Source organism: Xenopus laevis, chromosome 5S, assembly GCF_017654675.1.
Source record: "Xenopus laevis strain J_2021 chromosome 5S, Xenopus_laevis_v10.1, whole genome shotgun sequence".
Taxonomy (NCBI): domain Eukaryota; kingdom Metazoa; phylum Chordata; class Amphibia; order Anura; family Pipidae; genus Xenopus; species Xenopus laevis.
The window spans coordinates 23,761,192-23,788,942 of NC_054380.1; the positions used below are offsets into that span (position 1 = coordinate 23,761,192).

General features: G+C 35.6%; 1 protein-coding gene across 33 annotated transcripts in view; it reads right to left on the reverse strand.

The window, feature by feature from the left end:
* LOC108717747 (neurexin-1) overlaps window positions 1-27,751 on the reverse strand; it is an 830,073-nt gene that overhangs the window by 150,334 nt on the left and 651,988 nt on the right. For all 33 annotated transcript variants that reach the window (XM_041564308.1, XM_041564317.1, XM_041564316.1 and 30 more), the window contains one exon: window positions 27,081-27,262. In XM_041564308.1, the coding sequence (XP_041420242.1) occupies window positions 27,081-27,262 (182 nt within the window). The remainder of the gene's footprint in view (window positions 1-27,080; window positions 27,263-27,751) is intronic.

The window sequence follows — 27,751 nt, forward strand, 5'->3', positions numbered from 1 at the left end:
ATCTATCATAACATTGTCTTTGAATGCTATTTATAATTTTGCCATAAAAAGTATTTGCATGATGCTTTTACATTATCTTTCTTACCCCCATGTTCCTCTATGAGGGGGCTGCCATATTTGTGCAGCAGAAGTTCGTTAGCATTAGAAACTCTAACTGACAAGTTAAGAAGGGACAGTCAGGTTGGCAAAACAGTCAGGTTTACGAACTTCAAGTAACAATTACTTACAAAAGCAGAACTATCAGTGAAAAATGATCAACATGACCTATAGGTAACTTTTAATGTAGATTAATATTTTAAAAAGAAAATTGTTAGTGTCAGTATCACTTTAAGGGGCTGTTAAGAAAATGTTGCCCTTACTAGTGATGGCATAGATTCGAGTGGGAATTTCAGCATTTCGCCAGTTTTAATGCATTTGGACTAAAATGTTGTGCATGTAAAAATTGTCACTAGTGTAAAAATTGTCATGCATCAAAATAATTGTGTTTGCATTTCGCAAATTTTTTGCTGTTTCGCAAATTTTTTTGGAGTTTCACAAATTTTTCAGCGAAAAAAGGACAGATTTGCCCATCACTAGCCCTTACCGAATAATGTTCCCCTTACCGAATCATTGCTCAATTGCAGTGAATGAATGGAGCAGATTCTGGTGTTACTATACCATGCTAATAGCAATGCTTTGTTGTTAAATAAATTAATAAAATATATATTTTGCATTCATATTAACACAATACAAACATTTTTACTTCGTCTTATGTTGAATTCAAACTTTGCTAAACTGCCCCTGTGTTACTTTGTTCTTTTTAATAAAGTTCTGCTCCTCATAAATATACAAGTGAGTCTGGAAGTGTGTCTGGAATCCACACGCAAATATACATATACCAATACTGTAATGACAGATTACCGGAACTAATTAAGCCTGCATTGAGGTGTGAAGCTACACTAATTTAACATTAATGTATGAACATATGCCTACATTATTAATATTAGTAAAGTAAATATTGTATGCCCTTTGTTGGTGTGGGAATTGGTGTTCTGAAACAAAAAAAACAAATGGTAGACTTGTTAGAACTTTTACATCTTAGTGATATTTTCAGTCATTTGCAGATGAATATAGAATGTACATACAAAATGAATACAGAGTAAAAACAAGGCAATCGGGGCAGCAATGTTCTTGTATTATAGACCTTTATTATGTCACCTGTAATGCCTTGGACTTCAGGAACTCATTCCCACAAATAGCATACCCAGCCTTATGGTTTTTACCTTCACTAAGCCTGGGATGAAGGACAAATGTCCATCAAGCTAAGAATTCTTATTAACAGGACTGTCTTAGGCTACAATGCTCACATAAGAGCTTCCAATAACAGTGAACAATAAGCACTACAAGATGAATTTAAAGTGTTAGCTTTTTCCATATGCTCCTACAGCATTTAAATTTAGGGTCCACTAACTTCTTCTAAGACCTTCTCTATCCCTGGTAAATTTTCATTGGGGCATATTTTAACTCAGGGTCTAGACAGACTACCACCCTTAAGGGCTATTGGACTCTATTCTACTCTACTAGAATATCAGGGGAGCTATCTGGGGACATACAACTGCATCAATGGGAGCCTAACCCACTTACAGAATACAGGTATGGGATCTTTTATCCAGAATGCTCAGGACCTGGGGCTTTCTGGAAAATTAATCTTTCTGTAAGTTGGATCTTCATATCTTAAGTCTAATATAAAATCATGTAAATATAAAATAAACCCAATAGGCTGGTTTTGCTGCCAATAAGGATTAATTATATGTTAGTTGGGATCAAGTACGAGGTACTGTTTTATTAATACAGAGTAAAAGGTAATCATTTTATAACAATTTAATTATTTGGATAAAATTGAGTCTATGGGAGATGGCCTTTCCATAATTTGGATCTTTTTTGGATAACAGGTTTCCATATAACGGATCCTATACCTGTATTGCATTTACACCATTCTATATCAACTTTACCTCCTAGACTCAATCCTCCATTGACCAAGGACCAATAACACAGTACAAAATGAATACCTTATAGATAGCTGAGTAACCACATTTCCTACATACTGTACAGCTCCTTCAGTTGAATTGACTAATCCAACTTTGGCCTAATTGGGTAAAACCACAGGCCAGTCAGCTTCATTAGTGTGCAATGTTGTCTACAGCAATCTCAAATCTGCATGGGCCTGAAGCTACAGTATGATCAATGGTTATGCCAACCACCCCTTGTCTCTTTTAACAGAAGACATAAGAAGAAAATCTGTTTTGTTTGCACAAAATAATAAGTTGAATATTCTTTCATTCAGACTGTAATATTATAATAATAATAATAATAATAAGAACAACAATAATAACCTATTTATTAAACATGTATAAAAAACTGCTTCAAGCCCTGTATTCCAATCTCAGCTCTGCCTCTTTGCTTTCAAAGGTAACTGCGTAAATTGTGACGTGATACTGGGGGAAGTGCAGATTAAAAACATTCTGACCTTTATCAAGCAGCAAAAGAATTAGTTACTAAAATAAATTCCTCTCTACATCCTGTAATGTGCTTACTACTATCTCACAATTTAGTCAGTTATCTTCATTTAATTACACAATACACCAGACAACAATGGTGTCAAGAAATTAAATTAGAAATTCTCATAATACTGAAAATAAATTAATTTGCCCTACTTTTATAATTCTTTGTCCTGCGAAAATAAAATCAGCAATAATGTCACATGATCAGCACTTGTCTAAAGACAGCGGCCAAATATATCCACTTTGGGTGTTCTTGCTGTGACTGAAAATTCAAGTGTATGGCTGCTGCTATGACTAGTGATGGGTGAATTTGGGGCATTTCACCGAAAAATTCTTGAATTTCCCGCAAAATTCGCGAAATGGAGAAAAAAATTCATTTTTTGATGCTGGCGTCCGTTTTTTGGATGCCAGCGAAAATGAGCCGGCATCCAAAAAAACTGACGCCAGCGAATTTTCGCTGAAGTTTTGCGAATTTATTCGCCGGCGGTGAATTGCGCCGCAAATTTGTGCCTGGCAAATAAATTCGCCCATCATTAGCTATGACACTTCATAAGTAAAATAAAAAATTGTTTTTAAAAGAGAAATGTTCTGTTCATACATTAAGCAACGTCCTTATACAGTACTACATGAAATCTGTTATTGCTAAATTTTCCATAAACCAGAAAGACAAAGTAAGCACTGAAAAGGAAACCCTGCCCACAAATAGAAACCATATTTGGTTGATATTGACCCGATGATGTTTTACATCTGGTCCTCAAGAAATTACTCCAAATAGTAGGAAATGATGTTGCTGTGGTTAGGTTTTCTGTTGTGTGGTGCTGGTGTCCCAGATCTACAGTAGTAGCAATCAGGTCAAATTAAATGTTTGCATGGGTTCCTCCTACATTCTACAAACACACAGATAAGTAACTGAACTCCTGTTGACATTGTCCTTAGTGTCTTAGTGTGTGACTTTGATTGCTCTCCAGGGGTATAGACTAATATGAATAATTAAATATTCCCTGTAAAGTACAGCTAGATCATAATTATTAGTTCTTCATCATATAATTGCATGTAGTTAATTCAGGGGTTTCCAACCTTTTATACCTGTGAGCTACATTAAAACGTAAAAAGAGTTGTGGAGCAACACAAGCATTAAAAGGTTCCTATGGGTTCCAATTAAGGGCTGCTATTGACTATCTGGGAGCCCGTATGTGGACCAGCATATAGGAGTCTCTGTTTGGTAGTACACCTGTTTATTAGGGATGCACTGAATCCACTATTTTGGATTCGGCCAAACCCCTGAATCCTTCGCAAAAGATTCTGCCAAATACTGAACCTAATCCAAATCCTAATTTGCATATGCAAATTAGAGGTGGGAAGGGAAAAACAAATTTTATGTCCTTGTTTTGTGACAAAATGTCACAAGAGTTCCCTTCCTGCCCCTAATTTGCATATGCAAATTAGGATTCGGATTAGGTTCGACCTGGCAGAAGGATTCATCCTGCTGAAAAATGCCGAATCCTGGCTGAATCCCGAACCAAATCCTGGATTCGGTGCATTCCTACTTGTTATACAACCAAAACTTGCCTCCAAGCCTGAGATTTAAAAACAAGCACCTGCTTTGAGGCCACTGAATGCAACATCCAAGAGTTTGGTGAGCAACCTGTTGCCCATGATCCACTGGTTGTGGATCTTTGAGTTAATTAGTGGTAGTTTGACTTCAAGATGTCCAAGCTTTAGCTCCAACATCCTCCAACAGCTAATAATGTTGCAACAAGTATAAATGAAAGGTGCTAATTCATATATCATAGATTTAACCTCTTAAAGTGTTTAATAATTAACCATACTCCCATCTGGACATAGAGATAGGATTATTCTCAATTAATAATTTAGATGTATCTTATATTAGCAGTTTATCTGGAAAAGGGAATGAAAAAAGATATATGAGATTTTTTTAAAGCCATTTTTTTTAAAGCCCTATTTCTATATTTTTTTATAAGAATGTGACCTCATTTTTCATTTTCCAATGTTCTTTATCTCTGCTTGTGCAGTGGGTGAGATGAAATCATTTCTGCTCACTTGAAGGGATCATCAGAAGATCTCCTGGAATGCACAGGTCATTAATTGACATGCTTTAACTTCAGAAACAACACGCTTGTTGTATGAGAAAATAATAATGAAAATTTCATTGCACATGCCTATCCCAACATGAATAGATTGCAAGCTCTCAGGAGCAAGTCTGCATAAGTGTTTAAGTTATGTCATCTTTGTCCAATGTTCCAGTGTGTTATTCAGAAAAGGAAAATTACACTGTTGGGATACTGTATTCATTTTTTCTTCATCTTTAAATGTGTCCAAAAAATTGTCACGGTGGCATTGAAGCAATATGGTTCACTGAACTGGAGCAAATGACCTCAATGCTTTATCACAAAACCGTCTCAAGTAAATGCAACAAGAAGAAATCAAATAAATAGTTTAGATTAAAATAAAAATTAGCATGGGGGAATTATAATCAACAAGGACTTGGGCCATCTATAGATGGAGCTAACTTTGGTGATGCATCTGGTGCATCGGAAATCAGTGGGGCTGTATGTGCCAGGGGCATCACTGGAGCTTGTGTTGCTTTCAATGAACCAAGAAAGAAATATATAGAAGTTTGCCATGATTTAGTTGCCAATTCTTTTAATGAAATCTCAAAACGTTTCCTTCTTCCAGGCTGAGCCAGCAGCTGAAGGACTTACCTAACCAAAATCTGGCCAAAAATTACCCAGATATCAAGGCAGGTTTGGAAACCCAAAGGCAAGGTGTGCTGATGAAATCCTCGTCCAACTGCTTTACATATACACCAGTGTATTATCTTATCGTTGGCCCCATGGCTAACAATCCGATCAGCTAGATTTGTCCCTACATGTGGGTGGCTAAATTGGGCCCTCGACCTTGCCAAACAAGCTGATCTGAAAGTGTTTGGCCAGCTTTTCTTTTCTTTTCTTTCTAAAATGACAGATCTTGGATCATTTTAAAGGGGTACTTTACCAATATTTTTTGTATTTGGAATGTCCAATGTCATCATCTAACAAGTAAATCTGTTAGAGACTTCATTATCTTGAAGACAATTGTTTCCAAATAACATTTACAATACCATTAACAATCTAATCTTATTTATGGTATGCCAAACGGTATAGGTATATATATATATATATATATATATATCTATCTATATATATCTATATATATAGATATATATATCTATCTATCTATCTATATATATATATATCTATATCTATATATATATATAGATATATATATATATATATATATATATCTATATATATATATATATATATATATATATATATATATATATATATATATATATATATATATATATATATATATATACCTAAGTCAGAACTCCACTTGGAAGTACTGTGGATATTATACAATAACTTGTAATGAAATCTGTTGTGTGAAATGAAAGTTCTGCTATTACTGTTTCTGGATAATATTACCTAAGCATGTCACAGATTTCTCCTTTTCATCAATATATTTAAGTTGTTTTTTTTTTAGTCGCCTCTAATCTTAGATCAGTTCTTGTCTCCATCAATTTTGATTTACAGCCTAGTAATTGATTTTGTAAGGCATACTGCTTTCAAAGCATATAACACTTTAGGGATCGATTTTCAAATCCAATAAATTGAGGCATATTCTTATGAATAGGATGTTAATGTTTCCTAAGCATCTGTTGTGCCAAGGTTCTAACCAAGGAAATTCTTTTCCATGACTAAACAAAACCTAAAGAAAAAAAGGGGGCATTGGGGGCGATACTGAAAGCTTTGGAGGTAGAGAGAAGGCAATGAACTGCATTAACTATTAGACAAGGTGGCCTAGTGATGTCACTTAGGTGAAACATTGAATGATGTCATTCTACATATCTCTAGAACTTTAGCACCTCTAATATTAACATTAAACCCAGGACAAAACACTATTCCTCTAAAACTACTAATTCCATGAAAGTTATTAAAAATATATAAAAAAAATACAAATAAAAAAAAGCTAAACAATGCAGTAGAAAATACAAAAACTTCCATGAGTTTTTCAGACAATTACTAGTGGAAAAAAATTCAAAAAACACTGAAAGTCTGAAAGGCTAAAAAAAAAGTCCAATACTATCTGCACAGCTTCTATTGATTTCTGTGGGACTTCAACAGCTTTTACTTTGTGTAGTTTTGTATTAGAGTTTTTTGTGGGTCTTTTATGCTCAAATAAAAAAATAAATTTTTAGAGAAAAAAATATGATTCACGAGAGAAATAGAAATCTGAATGTTAATAAATAGGCCCCTTATTATCTACTTGATTTTAAATTAAATTGTGTAGCCTTTTTTAAGGAGACGTAAACCCTAAAAATTAATATGACTAAAAATTCCATATTTTATATACTAAACTTATTGCACCAGCCTAAAGTTTCAGCTTGTCAATAGCAGCAATGATTCAGGACTTCAAACTTTTCACAGGGGGTCACCATCTTGGAAAGTGTCTGCAACACTCACATGCTCTGAGCAGCTGCTGAGAAGCTAAGCTTAGGGGTTGTTGCAAATCATCAAGCAGAAAATGAGGTTGGTCTGTAATATAAGCTGATGCTACAGGGCTAATTATTAAATTCTGATGCTAATTGTACTGGTTTCTGTGCTGCCATGTAGTAATTATATGTATTAATTACTAATCAGCCTTATATTGTGACATTTCTATTCTACAGTATTTGTACTGTATATTGTGAGTGGGTCCCCAAGCTCAGTAAGTGACAGCAGTACAGATCATGTGCAGTGAATCAGCAGAAAAGAAGATGGGGAGCTACTGGGGCATCTTTGGAGACACAGATCTTTACTGCTAAAGGGCTGTGGTTGCCTTGGGCTGGTACAGAAACCCAAAACATAATGTGCAACATTTCTAGCTACTTCTATAGTTACACTTTAGTTTTCCTTTAATGATTAAGGTTTCGTTTGGCTCTTTCATATTAGCCTTGAATATTAATAAACATAATTCCAAAGTACAGAAAATTTATGCTACATTTAATGAATTTAAATTCACCAAATGGGCGATTTTTTTATTTTGTTGTTGCATCAAATGCATTGGAATTAATAGGCATTTATTCTCAAATTTTTTCCCAAGAAAAAAAAAACTCCCAGCTGAACAAAAGACAAACTTTCCCATCTTAAAAAACCCATGGTGAAATTCTAGTGCCGATTTTGACTCATTAACCTGCAAGGGCCCAAAAACTGCCTTATATTTGATCCAAGCCTAAAGACAACAAAAAAACATTCTAACCTAACATCTCATTTGCCTTTCAGAGAACTAATGAAAATGATGTGCATCTTTATGTATTAGCTGATTTACATGAATATAATGACACTGCAATATCATTAAATATCAATTAAAATAATTCTGTGGCTACAATTTGGTCCTTTTTTCCCAAACAATAAATATGAAGAAATGCAGGCAGTGAGCACATTGTAATGATCATTTATGTGATTTGCAGAAAATATTGAGTTGCAAGTCATTTTATTTTAGCTTTGGACAGTAGATCAGGTGTTGATTCCAGACACAAGCAATTAGAGGACTGGAAAATAGCACAGCAAAGCTCCTAAGGATTGTTCCACTGAGAGAGAGGGAGAGGGAGGGGGGGATAACAGCACTAAACAACTGCATTCTCCCCTGGTGCAAGAGCTCATAAGAATTATTGACTGTCAAGCAACACTACTAGCAGGAATCCACACCAAACCTTGCAATTAAGTAGTTTAGCTATGGCATTACTCATTGGATAGCAAAAAAAAAAAAAGGCAACCAAAAAAAAAATTTTTGCACCAAATCATAAAAGAAAAGGAATAGAAGTGTAAATATAATGCAATTAGTAAGAGTCAATAGATATCATTAGTTAATTAAGCATTAATTATTAACAATACATTTGTACTGTATTGCAGGAAGGTAACATTAATTAGGGGTGTTATCCCAATTTACCGTATATACTCAAGTATAAGCTGACCCGAGTATAAGCCGAGGTACCTAATTTTACCTACGAAAACTGGGAAAACGTATTGACTCGAGTATAAGCCTAGACACAACTGTAGCCCTGTCTCCCAGCAGCGCACATTCCGCCAAAGCGACCCCCCCAGCAATCAACCGGACTTCTTTGCAAAGTTGATGGTGACAGAGAATTGCCAAACGGATTATTGTGTGCATTGTCCCACTGTCCCACTACCATGTGCAGAGGGTGCTGTGTGATATTGCCATCACTGTTAATCCTTCATATAACCAACAGAGGGCGCTGTGTGATATTGCAGTCACTGTTATTCTTTCATATAACCAACAGAGGGCGCTGTGTGATATTGCAGTCTCTCCCCAAGTGAACTGTTGGTATAGGAATGATTAAAAGTGACTGCAGTCTCAGCTACTGCCCACTGACTCGAGTATAAGCCGAGGTAGACTTTTTCAGTACATTTTGGTTGCTGAAAAACTTGGCTTATACTCGAGTATATATGGTAATTGCCCACATTTCAGCTTATGTGTATTTTTTAGTCACCCTACTTTGCACCCAGTCATCCACAGTAACAGTCAACTAGTAGCCCCACTACTAGTGATGAGCAAATTTTTTCACCAGGCATAGATTCGCAGAGGAATGCTGCACTTCGCAATCTAAAAAAAATATGTTCTCGAAACTGTGGCAAAAATCTGCAGTGAAAAAAAGACAAAAAAGTTGCAAAGAAAAAAAGTTGCCATGAGAGAAACATCCTTTGACTTTAATGCATTTGCAATAAGAAAAATATTGTGCACGTAAAAAAATTTAGACGCCTATTGACTTCAATGCGTTTAGCAAATTTCACTTTTTTCGCAGTTTTGTAAATTTTCCAGCAAAATGGCACAGACTCACTCATCACTGCCCACCACCATTGAAAAGTCCTAAATAGCACCCAAATATACGTAACTCATAAGCAGAAACTTTGGGCAGAATATGGAGGCATGGCTGCCTATGGGCAGAATAGGCCCATCCAAAATACTGCACTGCAAGTTGGAGTGATATCAGCCACTCCTCCCTCCCCCACATTAGCCTATCAGCAGAACAATGAAAAAGTAACCAGATAACAGCTCCCTGGTAAATATAAGAGCAGCAGTCAATAGTAAAAATCCAAATCTCACTGAAACTCCTTCAGTTACATTGAGTAGGAGAAACAATAGCCTGTCAGAAAGCAATTCCATAGTGCAGCACTGGCTCTTTCTGAAAGCACATGACCAGGCAAAGTGACCTGAGGTGCACCTACACACCAATATTACAACTAAAAAAATACACTTGTTGGATAAGGAATAAAATTTTAGTGTGTGTCTTAATAATGCAAGATTCTCGTTAATGCCAGAAGGTTAGTATTGGATTTAAACACTGGCTCAGCAATAAGCAGCTATTATCTTCAAGCCTGTTTTCGATGTATCTCTACTGTAAGTGCCATTTCAAAGAGCTGCAATGATCTTTTTTCCTATGCAGAGATTATTAGCACTGCTGTTTATAATAATGTAGATTGCAAAGCCTGGTCGTGTGTTACAAGAACTCCAAATACCATTTGCAAAGCAATTTAGAAAGGCGTCTTGTAGAGCCCAAACCATACTGTTTTCTAGGGACAGAATGAGTTAAGGTCATTACAAAAACATTCTGCAACCAAGAGATGCTTATTGTTGCTCTTTGTTAATGATTTTATATCAACAATTATTTTTTTTTCTTTGCATTTCAAGTAGCTGAAGAAACCCATAAAATCTAGATTGGGTATGCTTTTGTCATCTTCTCTGATACAAGGCAGTGGTTAGTCATATACGTGGAACTATAGAGCTCCTAGCCATCAATTACTGTCTCAGAAAAGCAACACACAAAGGCGCTGTTTGTAGACGAACAGAGAAAATGGTCTTCGTGTTGTAGATTGGAACTTAATGCATCACATACAGTACCATTATTAACTCATCTCTGTACAGATAATGCAACATAAACACAGAGCTTTCTGGGCACCTATGTTCCCCTAGTTATATTTTTCCCATTTAACAAAGTGATCTCTGCATGCTTTTGGAACATGGGAGTTTATCAATGTGATACCCCCAAAGACATCAAATGTCTGTTATTTAAATGGACTTTCGGTATCTTTGAATTCAAGTCACTTCACACAGATTTTTGTCCAATCTTCTGCACTTTAACAAATGTAATTGCAGGTGGAGGTAATTAATATATAAGCAAAAAACTCTGCCATTTCCCTGCTGTCTCATTACAGATAGAAATTGCAATAGATTCGTGAGATTGTAAAACTAAATTGCACATAGTATGCATAGTATGTAGGGGCAGATTCATCAAGGGTCAAAGTGAAAATTAGAATTCTCTAATTTTTTATGGTCAAAACTGTCAAATTCGACTAGGGAAATTTATCATGCACTGGCTCTTTAAGAACTCAAATTTGACCATTCACCACCTTAAACCTGCGAATTGCCTATGGGGGACATCCTGGGGTCAATTTGGAGTTGTTTGTTGCCTTCCTGAATAACTAATTTGCGTTTGCAAGTCGATCCTATTCACCAGAGTACAAAAAAATTTTTTTTTCATAAATTGCAGTTGGTCAAATTTCAAGTTCATGGGAGTTTAAAGTAATGAAATCAAAATTTGACCCTTGAAAAATCTGCCCTTTAATTCAGGGTTACAGTAGTGCCACACCGCGTGATTTTCCAGCAGGAATTAATCTAGTGATGCCATCTTCTGACTAATTGCATCTTCTCAGGGTTGTAGGAATAAGAGATTACAGAACATGCAGGTTAATTTGTTCCCTTCTTGGAACATTAGCCTTTGGGGGGGGGGGCAATTAAAAGTAGTGATATGTTTATTGACAAGGTACTGACAAGTAGTTTGGCGTAACATTGTCCTACTGTTTGAGCTTTAGGGCATCTAGGTAGACCTTAGAAACCAAGGCATTTTAGATAATATTACAAGATTAGATATTCTAGACAACAAATTGAAAAAATAGATTCCCTCAATGACATCAAATTGTGAAAACTGACAGGTCCCATCCTACCTCAGTCACACTTATTTAGTCTGAAACATGTCAGAAATTGAAACCACTTCAACCACTTTTTGGTTAGTCTCACCTCTTTGTGGTCAATTATTCTGGATTGTCATGCCTTAATCCGAAACACTAGAGTATAGTTTAAAGGAGACGATTTAGTAAAAAAATGCTACTTAAGTCTCTCCACTAAACAAAACAGGAATTAGTGTGCATTTTGGCCACCTATTTTGGCCACGTATTGCTTTCCTACGGTTTAGTCTTCTTTAATCTTATTATGGGTGCTACAGCATGGACCTGGCCACTGCAGAATATCTGTCAAAATTTTATAATCACACCCTGAATGTAACACCCAGCCAACTGTTTAACAACAACTCCCTTTTGTCTGAAAATCTCATGTGTTCAGATTTCCTGCCTCACTCATTCAGATAAGAAGAAGAAATCACAATCACAAATCTTCTATTTGGCCAACATAGATAGTTGATCAGGCACTATCCTACAATCAGCCTATCAAGTTCAATACTAATTCTGGGGCAGCCTTGTGAACTTCATTCAGCAGAACATCTTCAATAGAGGGCATTCATTTTCTCCCCAGACCAGCCATACATATGTATATTAAAATGGGAGACACATACTTTCTGACTAAAGCTGGCCATAGACGCAAAGATCTGATCATACGAATCCTCGATTCGTTCGATTTTCGGACCGTGTGTGGGGAGTCCCGACATTTTTCGTCCGGCGGAGATCGGTCGTTTGGTCGATCGGACAGGTTAGAAAATTTCTGTCGGCTGCCGATAATATCTCTGCGTGTATTGCCGATCGTACGATTTTCAGTGGGAGACTGTAACTAGCTTTGGTTGGACATAGATATCGTACGATTGCTGTCAGGGGCAGAACATTGCTGATCTGTTCTTTTACTAATCTGACTGGTAAGACTTTGATCTGAATGGTTAGTGGTGGGTCGGGAGATGGGAAAGTCCGATCGTACGATGCTTCGTACGATCGGATCTTTGCATCTATGGCCATCTTAAGTTAGGGAGAATCATGAATAGTCAATAATGAATAATTTAATACAAACATATGACTAGAGATCATGTAATAATGAAGGCAAATTTAGGTATGGGTAGGATAGAAAGGGCATTTGACCATTGCAGATTATAATGTTTAACAAGTCTTTAAAATATTCATTATATTTCAGGGATTTCCAACCTGCAGCTCTTCAGTGTTTGTTGATCTGCCAGATTAGTCCAAAACTCAAAGCTTTCTGTCAGTAGTAGGTTCAGCGAAAGCTTGGGGTCTTATGCATTGATGGGCGAATACATTTGGCAGGCATGGATTTGCTACGAATTTACGAAATTTCGCCGCCTGCGAGTGTTTTTGCTAAACTGCGTCCAAATTCATCAGCGAAAAATCTGACCATGACAATAAAAAATTGTCATGCATCAAAATTGTTGTGCGCATAAAAATTTTGCACGTCAAAATTCGGACACCCATTGACGTTAATGCATTTGGACAAAATAGCTTGCGTCAAAGATTTATGCACATCAAAATTACTTTTACGTCCATTGACTTAAATGTATTTCAATGCATCAAAATTGTTATGCACGTCAACATTTTGCAAAATTATTCTGACACCCATTGACAAGTGCATTTGGACAAAATAGTCGTGCATTTAAAAATAGTCGCTTGCGTCAAAAATGTACACACGTCAAAATTACTTTGATGCCCATTTTCTTCAATGCGTTTTGCAAATTTTCGTATTTCTATTTTTCCTCCTTTTCGCAAATTATTCGGCGAAACAAAATGGGACAGATTCAGCCATCACTATTCTTATTCAATGTGTTCCATCAATTTTGGCTACAGCCTTCTTGCACCACCAGGGTTCTATTGTTCTCTAAATGTTGCAATATAAATAATAAGCTAAATATAAATGTTTCCACTTTCAAGCAAAAGGTGTTAAAACTAGGAACAGCTTAAAATAAAACACAAAAGCCTAAACAATTTAAAAGAATTGTTAACATAATTGAAAAATGTAAAGAAACGTGACAGCAGCAGCATGACCTTGCTAGAGTAACTACTGATGGCAGGATCAATTAGGAGAGACCTAATGTAGAGTGAAAAAAGGAAAGTTGATGCAGAACTTCACAGCATGACTAGTGGCAGAGAGATTGAAATGACTTTGAAAGAATGAAAGATGAAGAGTAATGACCAAGCATCTGAGTCTAATGGGGGGCTGGTCAGCCTTCTCTGGATATTAAGGAGTTCACAAGTTCAGCGAGTGCTGCCAAGTACTTCTCTTGATAATGGAGTTCAAGGGACAATGTTTCTGAAAACCTGATTATATTTGAATAGGTACAGTGGCAGCATTATTCAGCATCTATCCAAAAGTTTCCAACTGCAAAAATAAAATGTAAAAGGATTCTGTTCCCTGTTTATATGTATCACATTGAGGTAGCTTAACAGGGTGCTCTCCCGTTGAAGATGGTAATTGTCAATGCTGAAGCAAGCAATATACACCTATGTCAAAGCCCAGCATGTCCCTGCCCCGTTGCAATTTATTATGTTGTCTTGAATAACCTTCACAGACATGTTCTGCCATGTTCTAGTTCATGGTGCCATTGTATTCAAATCGTCAGGTTAAACCTTTAAACCAGGTTTCACAAACCAGCACCCAGATAAAGCAGGTATGGATTGTAGGTTCCTGGAACCCTCTCAAACAGATATATAAAATGTGCTGGTGAAAGAGAAAAAACTTGTATTATTATTATTATTATTATTATTATTATTATTATTATTATTATTATTATTATTATTATTATTATATATATCTTGCACCACATGCCACCATGAAATGACTTCTCCTACACAGTCAACTGTGTTGAGTTTGATATGACTGTAAAAGAAGACTGGCTGGGATGAGGAATTATCCTGGGTTAACTGAAAATATGGCTACTCCAATGAAGATCCTTCCTTAACCCAGCTTTAGACCTCCATTTCATACTAAACCACCTCTCACAATTCCCTTATGTATACAGTAGGTAAACTATGTATGCAGAGAATGAATACATTACCCACACGTCCTCTGCTGCACATTTGAAAGGCATATTAACACAAAGAAGAACTTGATCAACTAGGCGACCTCCTCTATGTTAATTGTTTTTCAATTGATTCAGCATTATTTCTATCATCTCAACTGAAACCTGAACCTTTCTTAGAGTCTGATGACATCTTCCTCATCACAGGTTATTAATAAATCAACGACGTTCGAGGCAAAATTGCATATGAGGAATGGTACACATAAACAATGGCATATATTAACCAGACCAGTAAAGAGAGATGTCATAGGAACATTAGCGTTTCAGCCATGAATACCATTGATTCTATGTATGGATACTGGTAAGTAGGTAAGTAGTGATGGGTGAATTAATTTGCCAGGCCCAAATTTACAGCAAATTTCTGCATTTTGTCACCAACTACTAAAATTGCAAAACTGCGGAGAAAATTTGCAGAAGAAGAATCCGCGCGATACAAAAAAAATTGTTGTGCGTCAATAGCCAGAGTCAGAATAATTGTACGCCCATTGACTTTAATGCGTTTGGACAAAATAGACGTGTGCATAAAAATTGTCACTCATGTCGAAATTATTATTTTGACGTCCATTGACTTCAATGTGTTTCACAAATTTTTCAGTAAATTCGCAAATATTTAGGCAAAGCAAAATGGCACAGATTCACCCATCACTACTGGTAAGGTCAGCTCCTGGAAGTGACTGCCTTGAAGATAATGCCTAGCTCAAACAATGCTGATATTGTTCATTACTGTAGCATAAAATGTGTTAAAAAAGAGTAAATGGCTTTACATATAAAAATGCCACCTGCAATTTTATTCACACATAATAACTATTTATAGTGAGTAATTCATATTCCTGTGGATTTCTTGTTAACAGAGCATTGTTCCTATATTCTGCATGCCTTCTCAGTCCTGAATGCAGATTGTGTTATTGCTCAGCTGTGTAAATTGGTTTGAGATGAAAGCATACCCAAGCAGTAAATTAGGCATAAAGCCAGCTTTATTCTATGACTCGACACTATAATTATGGATGGTGCCAGTTTTACTTTTCTTGAGCCCCATCGCCCCTAGAAAGCAAGCTATACAAGGTGTATCAATAAGCTGGACAAAGGGTGTTCTATTAAATTGCTAGATATACAGTATTCTTAGTGGTTCTCGCAGTAGTTACTGCTTCTTTGTAGTTTCTTCTGTACCCCGATATGAATTCAATCAATCAAATGAATTCAATCAATCAAATACAGGCAAAGATCAGCATAAGATATTGGTCTATTGATTCCTAGGTAGGACTGTTTGCTAGCAGCTTTTTTTGAATATGTTTTTCAATAACAGCAATGATGACCCTCAAGCTTCAATGACTTCATACTTCCCAACTATGTTATTGTACAACTTAAGTTCCACAGAAAGCCCTTTTTTATTGAAATTTCTGCTGTCAAGCTGAAGAATCAGACAATCTCAAAGCCTGCAATCACATAAATCACATAAGCAATCAAAACATTCTTCTTCACCTGCAGCTTTCTCCATTCCCATGCTGCCTATTACAGGCACTAACAATGTCAATTGGGTATGGCTTAGGAATAGGGAAGGCAGCATTAATAAGCATCTGTCATACGCAATATATATCACATTCTTATGAATGGGAAGTGGCAGCTAGTGGAGGTGTCTATTTGTTTGCTATAATTTTCCTTTACATACAACCTTGCTCTTTAAAGATGTCCCTGGAAATGTAATACTTTATAAATGACATTATTGTGTGGCCAAAAGATATATTTTTTTCATTGCATCTGATTGTCTATTTATATACATGTTGCCTATCATCCATCCATCCATCCATCCTCTCTCTCTCTCTCTCTCTCTCTCTCTCTCTCTCTCTCTCTCTCTCTCTCTGTTTGTCTACTTATCACCCTGTGTTGCATTGGATTACTTGATGAGTCGACGCCCAACAAAGTGAAGCTTTAATTGCCTTAAGCACACTGAAGTAGAAAACATTTACTGATGCCCATTGATCAGTCTTAGCTTTCACGAATTTCCCCAGCATGTTATATTATTCAAGGCAATTAATACACTCCAGCTCCAGCCAAGTGCAACATCCAAATGAAAATTGCGATTTTTTCAGATTTAATGCTCAAAACCTGCAACTTTTTTGGTTTCGATGCTCACATCTTTGGATTTTTGAACGAAACCCAGCGCAGATCTTCAAAATGTCAACTGGACATCTGACATTGACTTCTACATGAACTTGGAGTTGGAGTACTTTTTTATTCAGACTTTTAACACCATTGGGGGTTGATTTTTTTTTTCTACAAAAAAATTGTGTTTTTCCCCTTTAAAAGTCCAATCAGAAAAAAATCAGACTTTAATAAATAACCAACTATGTGTATAGAAAGGCAAGTGATAATAATGTGTTCTGTGTAGTCCACTAAAATGTTCACCAAAATATCTACACAAAAAGAACGTTTTCCATAAAAGGAAAAACATTGTTTCTAAATTTGTTGGTCTCATCAATCAATTTTAAGTAAAATCAATATTTTTAAAAGCTAATCTATGGGTTTGCACATTACTACTTCTTCATCTACCAGCCTCATGGTGAACATATTTATAGAACAATAATGAATCAGTTACACGTTTTGCTCTGAAAATATAAAATCCAACGTTCGTGCTTTGACCCAACTACATGGAACATTACTGATAAAATATGCTTCAGCCTTCATCTATTGGTGGGATTCTGCTTCAAAGCCTAAAGTTGGAGATCCCTGTTCTTAACCCTAAGGGGCCCTTTTCCTAACAATGAAAAAAATCACTGAGTAAAAGTTGTCGAGGTGCTATAGAAGCCAATCAGAATTTTAGAGGATTTTGGAGTTTTTCTGCTGGGAATTGTCAAAAAAACTTGAATTTTTATAGGTTTTCCAGGTTTTATGTATTTTTTATCTCATTGTTCGGTATATTTTTATGTTCATACTTTTTAAATTCGAATCTTTTAATAAATTCAGTGACACTTTTGGTTTTAGAAGTTTGTGTGTTTAGTCGTGGTTAGTGATGGGCAAATTTGAAGTCAATGGGTTTCAAAATAAGTTTGACGCACGCCAATTTCGAATTCGCACCTGGTGGATTTATTCGCCCATCACTAGTCGTGCTTTCAAAAACCTCTAAAACCACTAAAATTACTCAGTATATGTCCTTTGCATCAACATGCAACATCAACATTGAAATGCATGTTGTTTTTCTGTTTGAGTCTTTTGCAGCTGAAAAACTCAGACTGTTTTCATTCTTCAAAAACACCCAACCTTCATGTTGTGAATGTCATCTGGTGCTTCTGGTGGCTTATATAGTCAAGCATAGTCAAATGCATATAGCAAGAACTTTATAGAGATAGTGGAATGCTTAGTTGAGCCAATGATAAAGTACTTACAGGTGCAGCAGACTGGCACAGAACCAACTAACGCCAGCAATGTCAAACTAATATCATTGATGTTACAGCTTTAAAGTCATTCTAACATGCTCAGTTTTACCTGCTGTTGAATGTGTATATAACATTCTGCCAAACACACAAATATTATAGGAATATATCACTAACCTACTTGTTATTATATTTGTATAGCCTGATCGTCAGAAAAAGTGTATAGTCTGACTATAAAGTGTCCAGTTTGTCCAGTACAAATCAACATTTTTCAGCCAGGTGATTCTGTTTCTACATGTCCTGACTGCCCTTGATAATACCCACGTGGCACTTGTCTCTGCCCAGGGGGGATAAAGCCATGAATAGGAACAATAAATTGTACTGTTCCATCAATGTCCTGGAGATTTGCAATGTTTCCTTGCATGCAGAAAATTAGATAAACAACAAATTATAAACATTGACTCCCTGATAATATTTATGGTATTGACATTTGAGTGGAATGCGCTTTTAATTTAATTTGCATAGAATGGCAAAAAGGAGATTCAACACAAATTGTTGCAATTATAACACTTTTAAACAAAGACATTTTTTCCTAATTCCTAAATTAGGCTGTGCCAGCTGTGATTTCCCCTCACTTGGGACTGCCCAACACACCTTATCAATATTTTTAACAATAAACAATTATTTAGACCTTTTATTAACCCATCTATGTATTCAGAAATGGCTCATGTATAGGAAAGCATAATGTGATTAGCACTATAGAAAAATATAGCAATAATAATAATAATAATAATTCACATTATAGATTTTACTGTGGCTGGCACCAGAGATTCTCAATGACAGGTTTCTGATTTTTTTTTTTTACCCTTTTTGATTTCCTCTTTAATTTTCTTTAAAAATATTCCTATGCATCTGCTTCAGTTAATATAGCCATGTGCGATATCGTAAATAAAGATCATAACACTAGTTTAATCTATACTGCAATATGACTGTTTTACTACTTGTGCTCATGCCAAACCCGGCCTCGAAGATCCTTTTATATTCATAAACATCTATTACTTTCTACCATTTCTCAAATAACCCATATGCTACACACAAATGATATGAAATCAGCAGGCTGTGATACATTACTGAAAATAACAATTTTGCCCACTTTGAACCATCTTACTGAATCCATATTCTTAAAAGAGCTGAGCTTGCATTCCAAGCAGATAAAACCTCTGGTCAAGTAAAATATGAATTTAAGAAACTGAAAATCAAATAATCCACAAAAATAATCTATATCCATATGTGGTATGCTGGCAGGTTTCATGTTATTTCCAGAACCTTTCATACGAAAGGAAATATACTGCGGATATCCGAAAGTTTTGTTTAAATACAAATACTGGGTAATGGAAATATAGTATATGTATAAAAGGCATGCAAAATCATGGTGTAGCAATCATTCCAGTTTCTCTAATGAAAGTGCAGCTAGCCCAAAAAATGGTTAAAACTTAATTTTCTGTCAGTTGATCAGGAAAAACAAAAAGGTATTCTACTAAAGGATTCATATTTATCAGTAAATGTTTATTTATTCATATGGGTGGGAACTGTGATCCTATCCCTTGCAGTAGACAAATATCACAACATGTCAAAATTCTTGCTTTGCTTTATTAGACACTTTCTAATACAGAACCTGGAAAATGAAAATGGTTTCCTTATTACTACAGGTACAGTATGGGACCTGTTTTGTAGAAGGCTTGGGACCTGGAGTTTTCCAGACAAGGAATCTTTCCATGATTTGGATGACCTTACAGGGCACATTTACTAAGGGTCGAATTTCGAAGTGGTAAAACTTCTAAATTTGACCATTGGATTGTAGAAATTTGATAGTCAAAGTTTTTTTTTGAGTGAAATTAGCGGTTTTCGATTGAATTCAAATCGTTCGATTGAACGTAGAAATCTAACAATTAGAACAATTTAATCGATCGAACGATTTTCGGAAAAAAAAACTTTGACTTCTAAAAACTTAGCCAAATACTGGCTATATGTTCTAGGAGGTCCCTTTAGGCTAACATAGCAATTCGGCAGGTTTAAGGTGGCGAAGTGTCGAAGCCAAAGTTTTTTAATGAGGCAGTACTTCAATTTTCGAATGGTCGAATATTTGAATTTTTTTTAATTCGAATCGGATTTTGGCCTATTCAATGGTCGAAGTACCCAAAAAAAGTTTTTGAATTCGAAAATTCACGTTGAATTCACTTCGACCCTTAGTAAATGGGCCCCTATGTGTGCTAAAAAATCATGTATATAAATAAATTCAATAACAATAAGAACGTAATGCGTTCAATAAGGATTCATTTTATCTTAGTACCAGTATGGGACCTGTTATCCAGAATGCTCGGGAGCTGGGGTTTTCCGGATAATGGATCTTTCCGTATTTTCTATTTTTATACCTTAAGTCTAGCAGAAAATCCTGTAAACATAAAATAAACCCAATAGGCTGGTTTTGCCTCCAATAAGGATTAATTATATCTTAGTTGGGATCAAGTACAAGGTACTGTTTTATTATTACAATTTGGATTATTTGAATAAAATGGAGTCTATGGGAAAGTGACTTTCTGTAATTCAGAACTTTCTAGATAACGGGTTTCCGTATAACTTATTCCATACCTGCATCATGTACAAGTTACTACATAATACTATTATTATTATATTACTATATTCTTACAGAAAAAAAGGAAATATTATTTAGAAGTTTGAATTATTTTTTAAAATGGAGTCTAAGGGAGATTGCCTTCCTGTAATTCAGAACTTTCTGGATAACATGTTTCCGAATAATAGATCCCATAGCTGTATCACTATAACTAACTCACCACTGTGTCTGTTTCTGAGTTTCTCTCAGGACTTCCAGATGTCCAAAAACTGCATCCAACCCAACTTCATTGGTTGGCTTACTTTTTTATGGAAGCACAAAGAAGATACTTATTGTGTGCACATGGAGTGATGTGTCCATGTGATACTGGGTACATGTCATGCTTGGATTGGGCACACAAAGCAGGGGGTTTATGAATAAACTCCCAGTACCACTTGCCTTTTCAAAACAGAACAATATGAAGTGCTGGAAAGGTGTGATGATAAAACCATTCTGTCCAGAGTATTTCAATGTACTATTGAATCAATAGATGTATTTTGATGTCTCTGATTATCCAGACTGAACATGACCTTCACTAAGGACCATAACTGTTCACAACTCTAGAGAGTTACTTGCTGCCATCAAGGAAGGTCTCTGCATATCAAGCAGTCTAGTAAGAAATATAATTATTGGTCAGAGAATATACAAGAGTTTTGGAGGAAGGTGCCATAACAAACTAAGTAATGCTTGTAATTCTTCTTAATATAAAATCAATATCTCTCACCCTAATACAGAGCTAGTTGTCTACAGATCTAAAATGGCAGCCAACAGTAAGTGGTGATTAATGTCTTAATGACATGCATTTACAAAATGGGTAGGAGGCTGGAGAGGGGAGACCTATGTGCCCTTCCTTGCTCCTCATAAATACATGGCTGATAAACATGGTAGTGATGTATTCATTGGGTCACTGTAGGTACTGATACTTTATGACAGCTGAGAAGGGCACAAAATGGCTTGCACCAGTTTTTGCACTTTTTACCCTGCCTCAGCATCTGTAAATGAGACCTAATATCTGTTTCACCATTAACAATGTAGGCCAGAATCCACTTTTAACTGGAACTTAATGATCATGGATTTTGAACACATGGCATAAGCTTTATTGGACCTCCCTTAAAGTAATCAACATGCACAAAAGCAAAATTGAAGTAGAGGTGAAAATGCTTTAAAGTTTTATCAAGGAGTTCATCGGTTTGCAATATATCTTTACTGGTGGGGTAGTGCGGGCAATTAAACCAAGGCTAATTTATTTATTAAGCAGTGGTATGGCAACATCTCCAGAAATCTCTCCAGATATTTATCTCCAATGTTAGTAAACATGCCCTTGAAAAAGAAAAAATAATCTATTATGCAAATGAGTTTTGTAGAGAACATTTTACTGAAGAGTTTTCTTGGAGTTGCAATATGTTTAACTCTTTGTATGACAGCTTAGCAGCTAACGACAACAAAAGCTAATTCTCAACAATGAACAACTGCTAAACTCCTCCTTATAACCTTCAAAGCCCTTCATTCCTCTGCACCTAACTACATCTCATCTCTTGTCTCTCTATATGTTCCTGCCCGAAACCTCCGCTCCTCTCAGAAGCGGTTGTACCCCCCACTACTACTGCTGTTTCCCGTATCAAACCCTTCTCTCTTGCGACTCCTTATATTTGGAATGCCATTCTTGAATCTCTCGGGAGAGAATCCTCCTTCAATGTTTTTAAAACAAAACTCAAAGACTACCTCTGGGAGCACCTGGATAACACCTGAACTGGCACTTATACTGTATAACAGTGTAACAAACTGTAACCCACAGCACCTTAATACCCCTCTGAATTGTGTCTGTATGTTACCCTCCCATTTAGACTGCAAGCCCTATGGGGTAGGGTCCTCTAGCCTTTTGTTTCCTTGACACTGAGCACTTAATCTGTATTGTAATTATATTTTTTATATTTATGTGAATTGTATTTCTAATAATGCACTTATTGTTACTTTTTATTCCAATGACCCCTTGTTTGTTACTACTAATTTATTGTTTTGCTGTACAGTGCTTTGCCCTCAAGGAGCGCTTTACAAATAAAAATATACATACATACAAATATACAATAGATGCTATTAAATTGGCTGTATTGTTGTGCATTTATCATTTAGGAAATGAACAGCTATTACAATGAATACATGAATGCTCTCTCAATAACTGGTACTTAATGTGCAGTCAACAGCTAATCAAGGGTGATCTTGCAAAAGCTAATAAAATGTTTATGTTTTGACTCCAAATGTCCTCATTTATAATTCAGAATTCAGAATTTATGGCAATGACAGTATGTGACAAACATCACATAACTGATGACTACATTGCTGGACCCATTCGAGACCCATATAAACTATTCAGAGATAAAAAGAGGCTAATTGCACTGCCAGTACCCACAGCCTATCAAACTGACGTGAGTTGATTAAATAGGGACTGTACTTCTAGGCCACATAATGCATCAAGGCAGGTTAATGTGCACCACTGGCTGAGAAAGTGCCACTTAATCCCATTCCAAAAAGCCACCAAGAAAAAAGTTTCCGTCTCTTTATTTTGCTAATATTTACAGGTACCGTATATGGAAGGGCCAAGGAAATGACCACATGTAGTTGTTTTAGTAGTGGTTTCTAAATGGTCAGAGCAAAGGTATAAAAAGACAAAGAAATAAAACCCAATCCCATTAATGATAGAAAGTCTGGTCTGGACCACCTTTGCTTATAACAAGGTAATGAGTAAATAATATATGTGAAACAACTTTATCGGCCATTCTGTTAAGTTCTGCAAATATACAGAACAGTCAAATAAATGTTCACCTCAGTTTCAAGTCTGGGCTTTCAAGTGCATCTAGCAAACCTATAAACAAATCTCACCTAGATTGGCCTTCAGACTGGTTCCTGTCTTCCCTCAGGCACTGCCCACAGTTTTAGAATGTACTGTATGATGTTAATATAATGTTTTGAATGCCCTAGTGTAAAGAATGCCCACAGTGGTTGGAGACTAATATGCACATTATGGGAACCATTGCTAACAAATTAGCAAATTTCCAAAAAAAGTTTTCTCGAAAAATGTGTTGTTTTCAGATATTTCTAAAAAGCCTTAAAAATGTAAGATTTATTAAAGGAACAGTAACATCAAAAAATTTAACTATCTTAAAGTAAAGAAAATATAACATACTGCTGTACCGCACTAGTGAAAAAGGTGTGTTTGCTTCAGGAATTCTAGCCATTCAAAGAAAGGCACAGAGTACACAGCAGCTAACAGATAAGCTCTGTAGTATACAATGGTGTTCCTCAGAACTTATCTGTTATCTACTGTGTATCTTGTGCTTGAATGGCTGCCCCCATGGTTACACAGCAGCTTGTTTATATAAACTATAGTAGAGTTTCTGAAGCAAACACACCAGTTTTTCCAGTGCAGGGCAACACTACATTAAATTGTCATTCCTTCTAAACATTTTTATTTTTTGGTATTACTGTTTTAAATGAAAAAAACTTGAAGGCAAAACATTGGCAAGTAAAGCTTGTTGAGGTGCTATAGAAGTCAAAGGGAGGTGCATTGATCTTATTGAACCATATTTTAAAAAATTTTTTAGATGAGTTTGGAATTTTTTTGCCACCAATTGTCTAAACAACTAACATTTTTAGATATTTGTGAATTTTGTTTTTGTATTTTTTGCGCATCGTTGTTATTTTTTCCATTCATACTTTTTATAATCAGAACTTTACATAAATTCAATACCAATCATGTTTTTAGAGTTTGCATTCCTTTGCTGTTAGTACTTATATAGTTTTGCAGTTATATATTTCATTCGGAAGCATATTGTAAAATAGAACGCTTACAAAATGCAAACTTTTAGCTTGCCCTCTACCATGTAAAGGCTTACGTTATTTCTATTCAACACATTATTTAGCAATCAGCTTGGTGATATTCTTTGTAGATGCTGGGTTTTTTTGTGTGAACTTATTACTAGATTTTTTTTCCACCCCATTTATTTCTAGATTTCCAACAACATCATAATCTGTATTATTAGGCAATAATAGCAGCTGTATAATGGAAATAATATCACCTGTAAAAGGGCATAGAATCAGATAGTGATTGGGCTTAAAGAGATCTTTATCCAATGGCAAATGTGGTTCTTGAAACCAAATTATGACCCATAGCTGTTAAAAGACCAGAAATAAATGACTCTTTCCAATATATCTATTCTTCAACACAAATTAATACACAAATGGTCTCAATCCCGCATCCTACAAAAGATTATCACCAAGCTGATTACTGAATAATGTGTTGAATAGAAATGATGTATATCTATATACAAGAGAAGACAAGCTAAAAGCTCTGCATTTCTTATGCTTTCCTTTTCTCCGCTTTTTAAAGTCTTGGCTTGTATTGATTTGCTCATACACTTAACTGACCCAGAGGTAACGTTTCTTGAACCACAGCCATTTCTTTTCATAAAACTGAATTACTGTATGCATCAGTAAATGAATGATGAGTTCCAGGAACAAGCACAGCTTGACTCAAAGATGGTTCAACATAACACAAGTGGAGGTTAGCATAATAAAAAAACAAAAACAATACTTGTTGATTATAAGCCTGAAACTGCAGTGTGAATCTGCTATTATTTGTTGTGACATCATTTGTATTCCTAAAAAAACTATATAACATGTCAATACTATACACTTGATAAACAATTAAGACCCAACCACTCTCTTCATTGAGCAGTTGTTCCTTGAATCACATCCCTGCATGTCTATTTTACAGTTTGTACCATATGTTCAGCATAGTTGATGTTGTTGTTTAGCTACTGCAAATTAAAATTCAATCAGTCATTGTAGGGGTCACTGCCACCCTTGTTTTTACATTGTAGGTGTTGTAACAACTCAATTTTCACATGTGAAAATCTATTTATGCACCCCAAAATGAAGCCTTTTTCTATATCCATATACCACCTTCCTGAGCTTGTCCTTTTGGTATTCCCAAGAACGGAGACAATCGTTGTCAAGTAATTGAGGAGAAACATAAAAGATGACCTGATCTGGGTAAGTGATAATGTTAAATGTTATAAGATATGCGAACCATAGTGTAGTGATTTGTAATTTTATTGGCTTCGCATCGGCATGCCTTTTTAATCCTAGTGCTATCTAATAGATATTGTCACAGTACTTCTGCCAGTGCTTCAAACTAACCATTATCCCATTGTGACATTTGATTTTATGATTTCATTATTAAGAAGCACTTTTCATAAACAAGGGACTTAACTATTATGTTAAATCACAAAGAAATCAAAGAGGCTAGTTTAAATTCAGTTCTTAATCATAATGCCTGTAAGTCATGTTCTCACTCTTTTATTATTTTAAACTCACCAAAAGGGTTTAAGCTTATTATTTCCATAATAACCCTGACTATACATGTATATTCATATTAGAAAGAATTACACCAAATCTGATCTTTTATTGCAAAAATTATTATAATATTGCATGTGCAGCAACATAGTGTACTGTAGAAAAATCAGTGATACATCACTCAAAGCCCAATGGTGTTTTATTCAGTAATACAAAATACACAATGACCATCAAAGGCAGGAATCAAAACTGAGGAATAGCAGTTTTAGGAAGTGATTGTTAATCATAATTTTATTAAATAATTTTCAATTGTAAATGATGTTGCAAAACCAGTCCCAGAATAGACATTTTTTGGTGTATAATATGCTTTCATTTGATGGACATGGTGATTATATTACAATTCAACTGTGAACTAAAATTATTTATAGGCTGCAAGCGTGAAAAACCAAAGACATGTTTGTACTTACCACCATCAATCGTCCTTGAGCCAAGAGGCATTGACCTGTGATCACTGATTCATTAGATTAGACTTTGTGAGAAGCTAGAGAAGTGTCTATCTAATTAGAGTTTTGGGTGATCAAACTCTTGTCATATGCCTTTGATGGGGTTCATTTATTCCAGTCTTTGTATATCTAGAAGAAGTGACTCTAGAGTAACTGTACTTGCTGAGTAATTTGAACTGAAGAAGCTGCTTGAAAGAGTAGTGAAACATCTTCAATGATTACTCAGCAAGTCCAGTCATTCTTGATTAACTTCTATTATATACTTTCATTGTAATTAATGAGGCTCCGAACAAGCTCAGAAGAAGCCAAACATCCATGTATTAATAAGATCAGTGCAGTTTGAAAATTTGCTAGTTGTTGAATTGCACTTTTATGGGGCCAGACTCCCACATTGTCCAGCAAGTGGTAAGGGAATTACAACTGCATAGCTCATAGCATTTGTTTTCCATAACATTCTGATACACATTATTTAACAGTGACAAAAAAAGTACTTACAATATGCAGCTCTAAGTAGTCCCCCAGTCCAGAAGAGCTGTCTACTCGTACTAAAACCGCTTCTTTTTGAACAGTGCTAAATCCTACTGCCAGTCTGTCTGCACGAGTGCTCGGCCTATCATTAGGGGGCCATGTATAAGTGATTTGTCCTCCTCCTTTGCTAAATATATACATTATGCCAGCTGTAAGAGAAAAAGAGACAATACCAACATAAGACTGGAGCAAACGCTGCAGAATCCAATTATATTATCCTGCACATGTTTTCAGGTCACAGCAGGTATTGCTTCTCATTTGTTTCTTAGAAAATAATCTTGATTAAAGGAATGTAAGAAATATTGGCAGCCTCCAGATAAATAGCTATATACATTAAGTGGTATAAGCCCTGCATGCAAATGCCATTGTATTGCTTCATTATCAGTAGCCTGTAATAGGGAAAGGGATGGACAAGAAAATCAGTCACATGCAGTTACTAATTCTTGTAATACAACAATACAACAACAGAAGGACAGACATGAGTCCATCACCCATCCTTTTTGAAAAAGCAGATAATAGAGACCAAGAGGCTTTCTTTTTAACTACATTAGATGCTTTAATATGCCTCTATCACTAATTGGAGAAAATTGCCTGTTCACGAAGGAGACTGGATGCCCTTTAATGGAAAAGAATGGAAA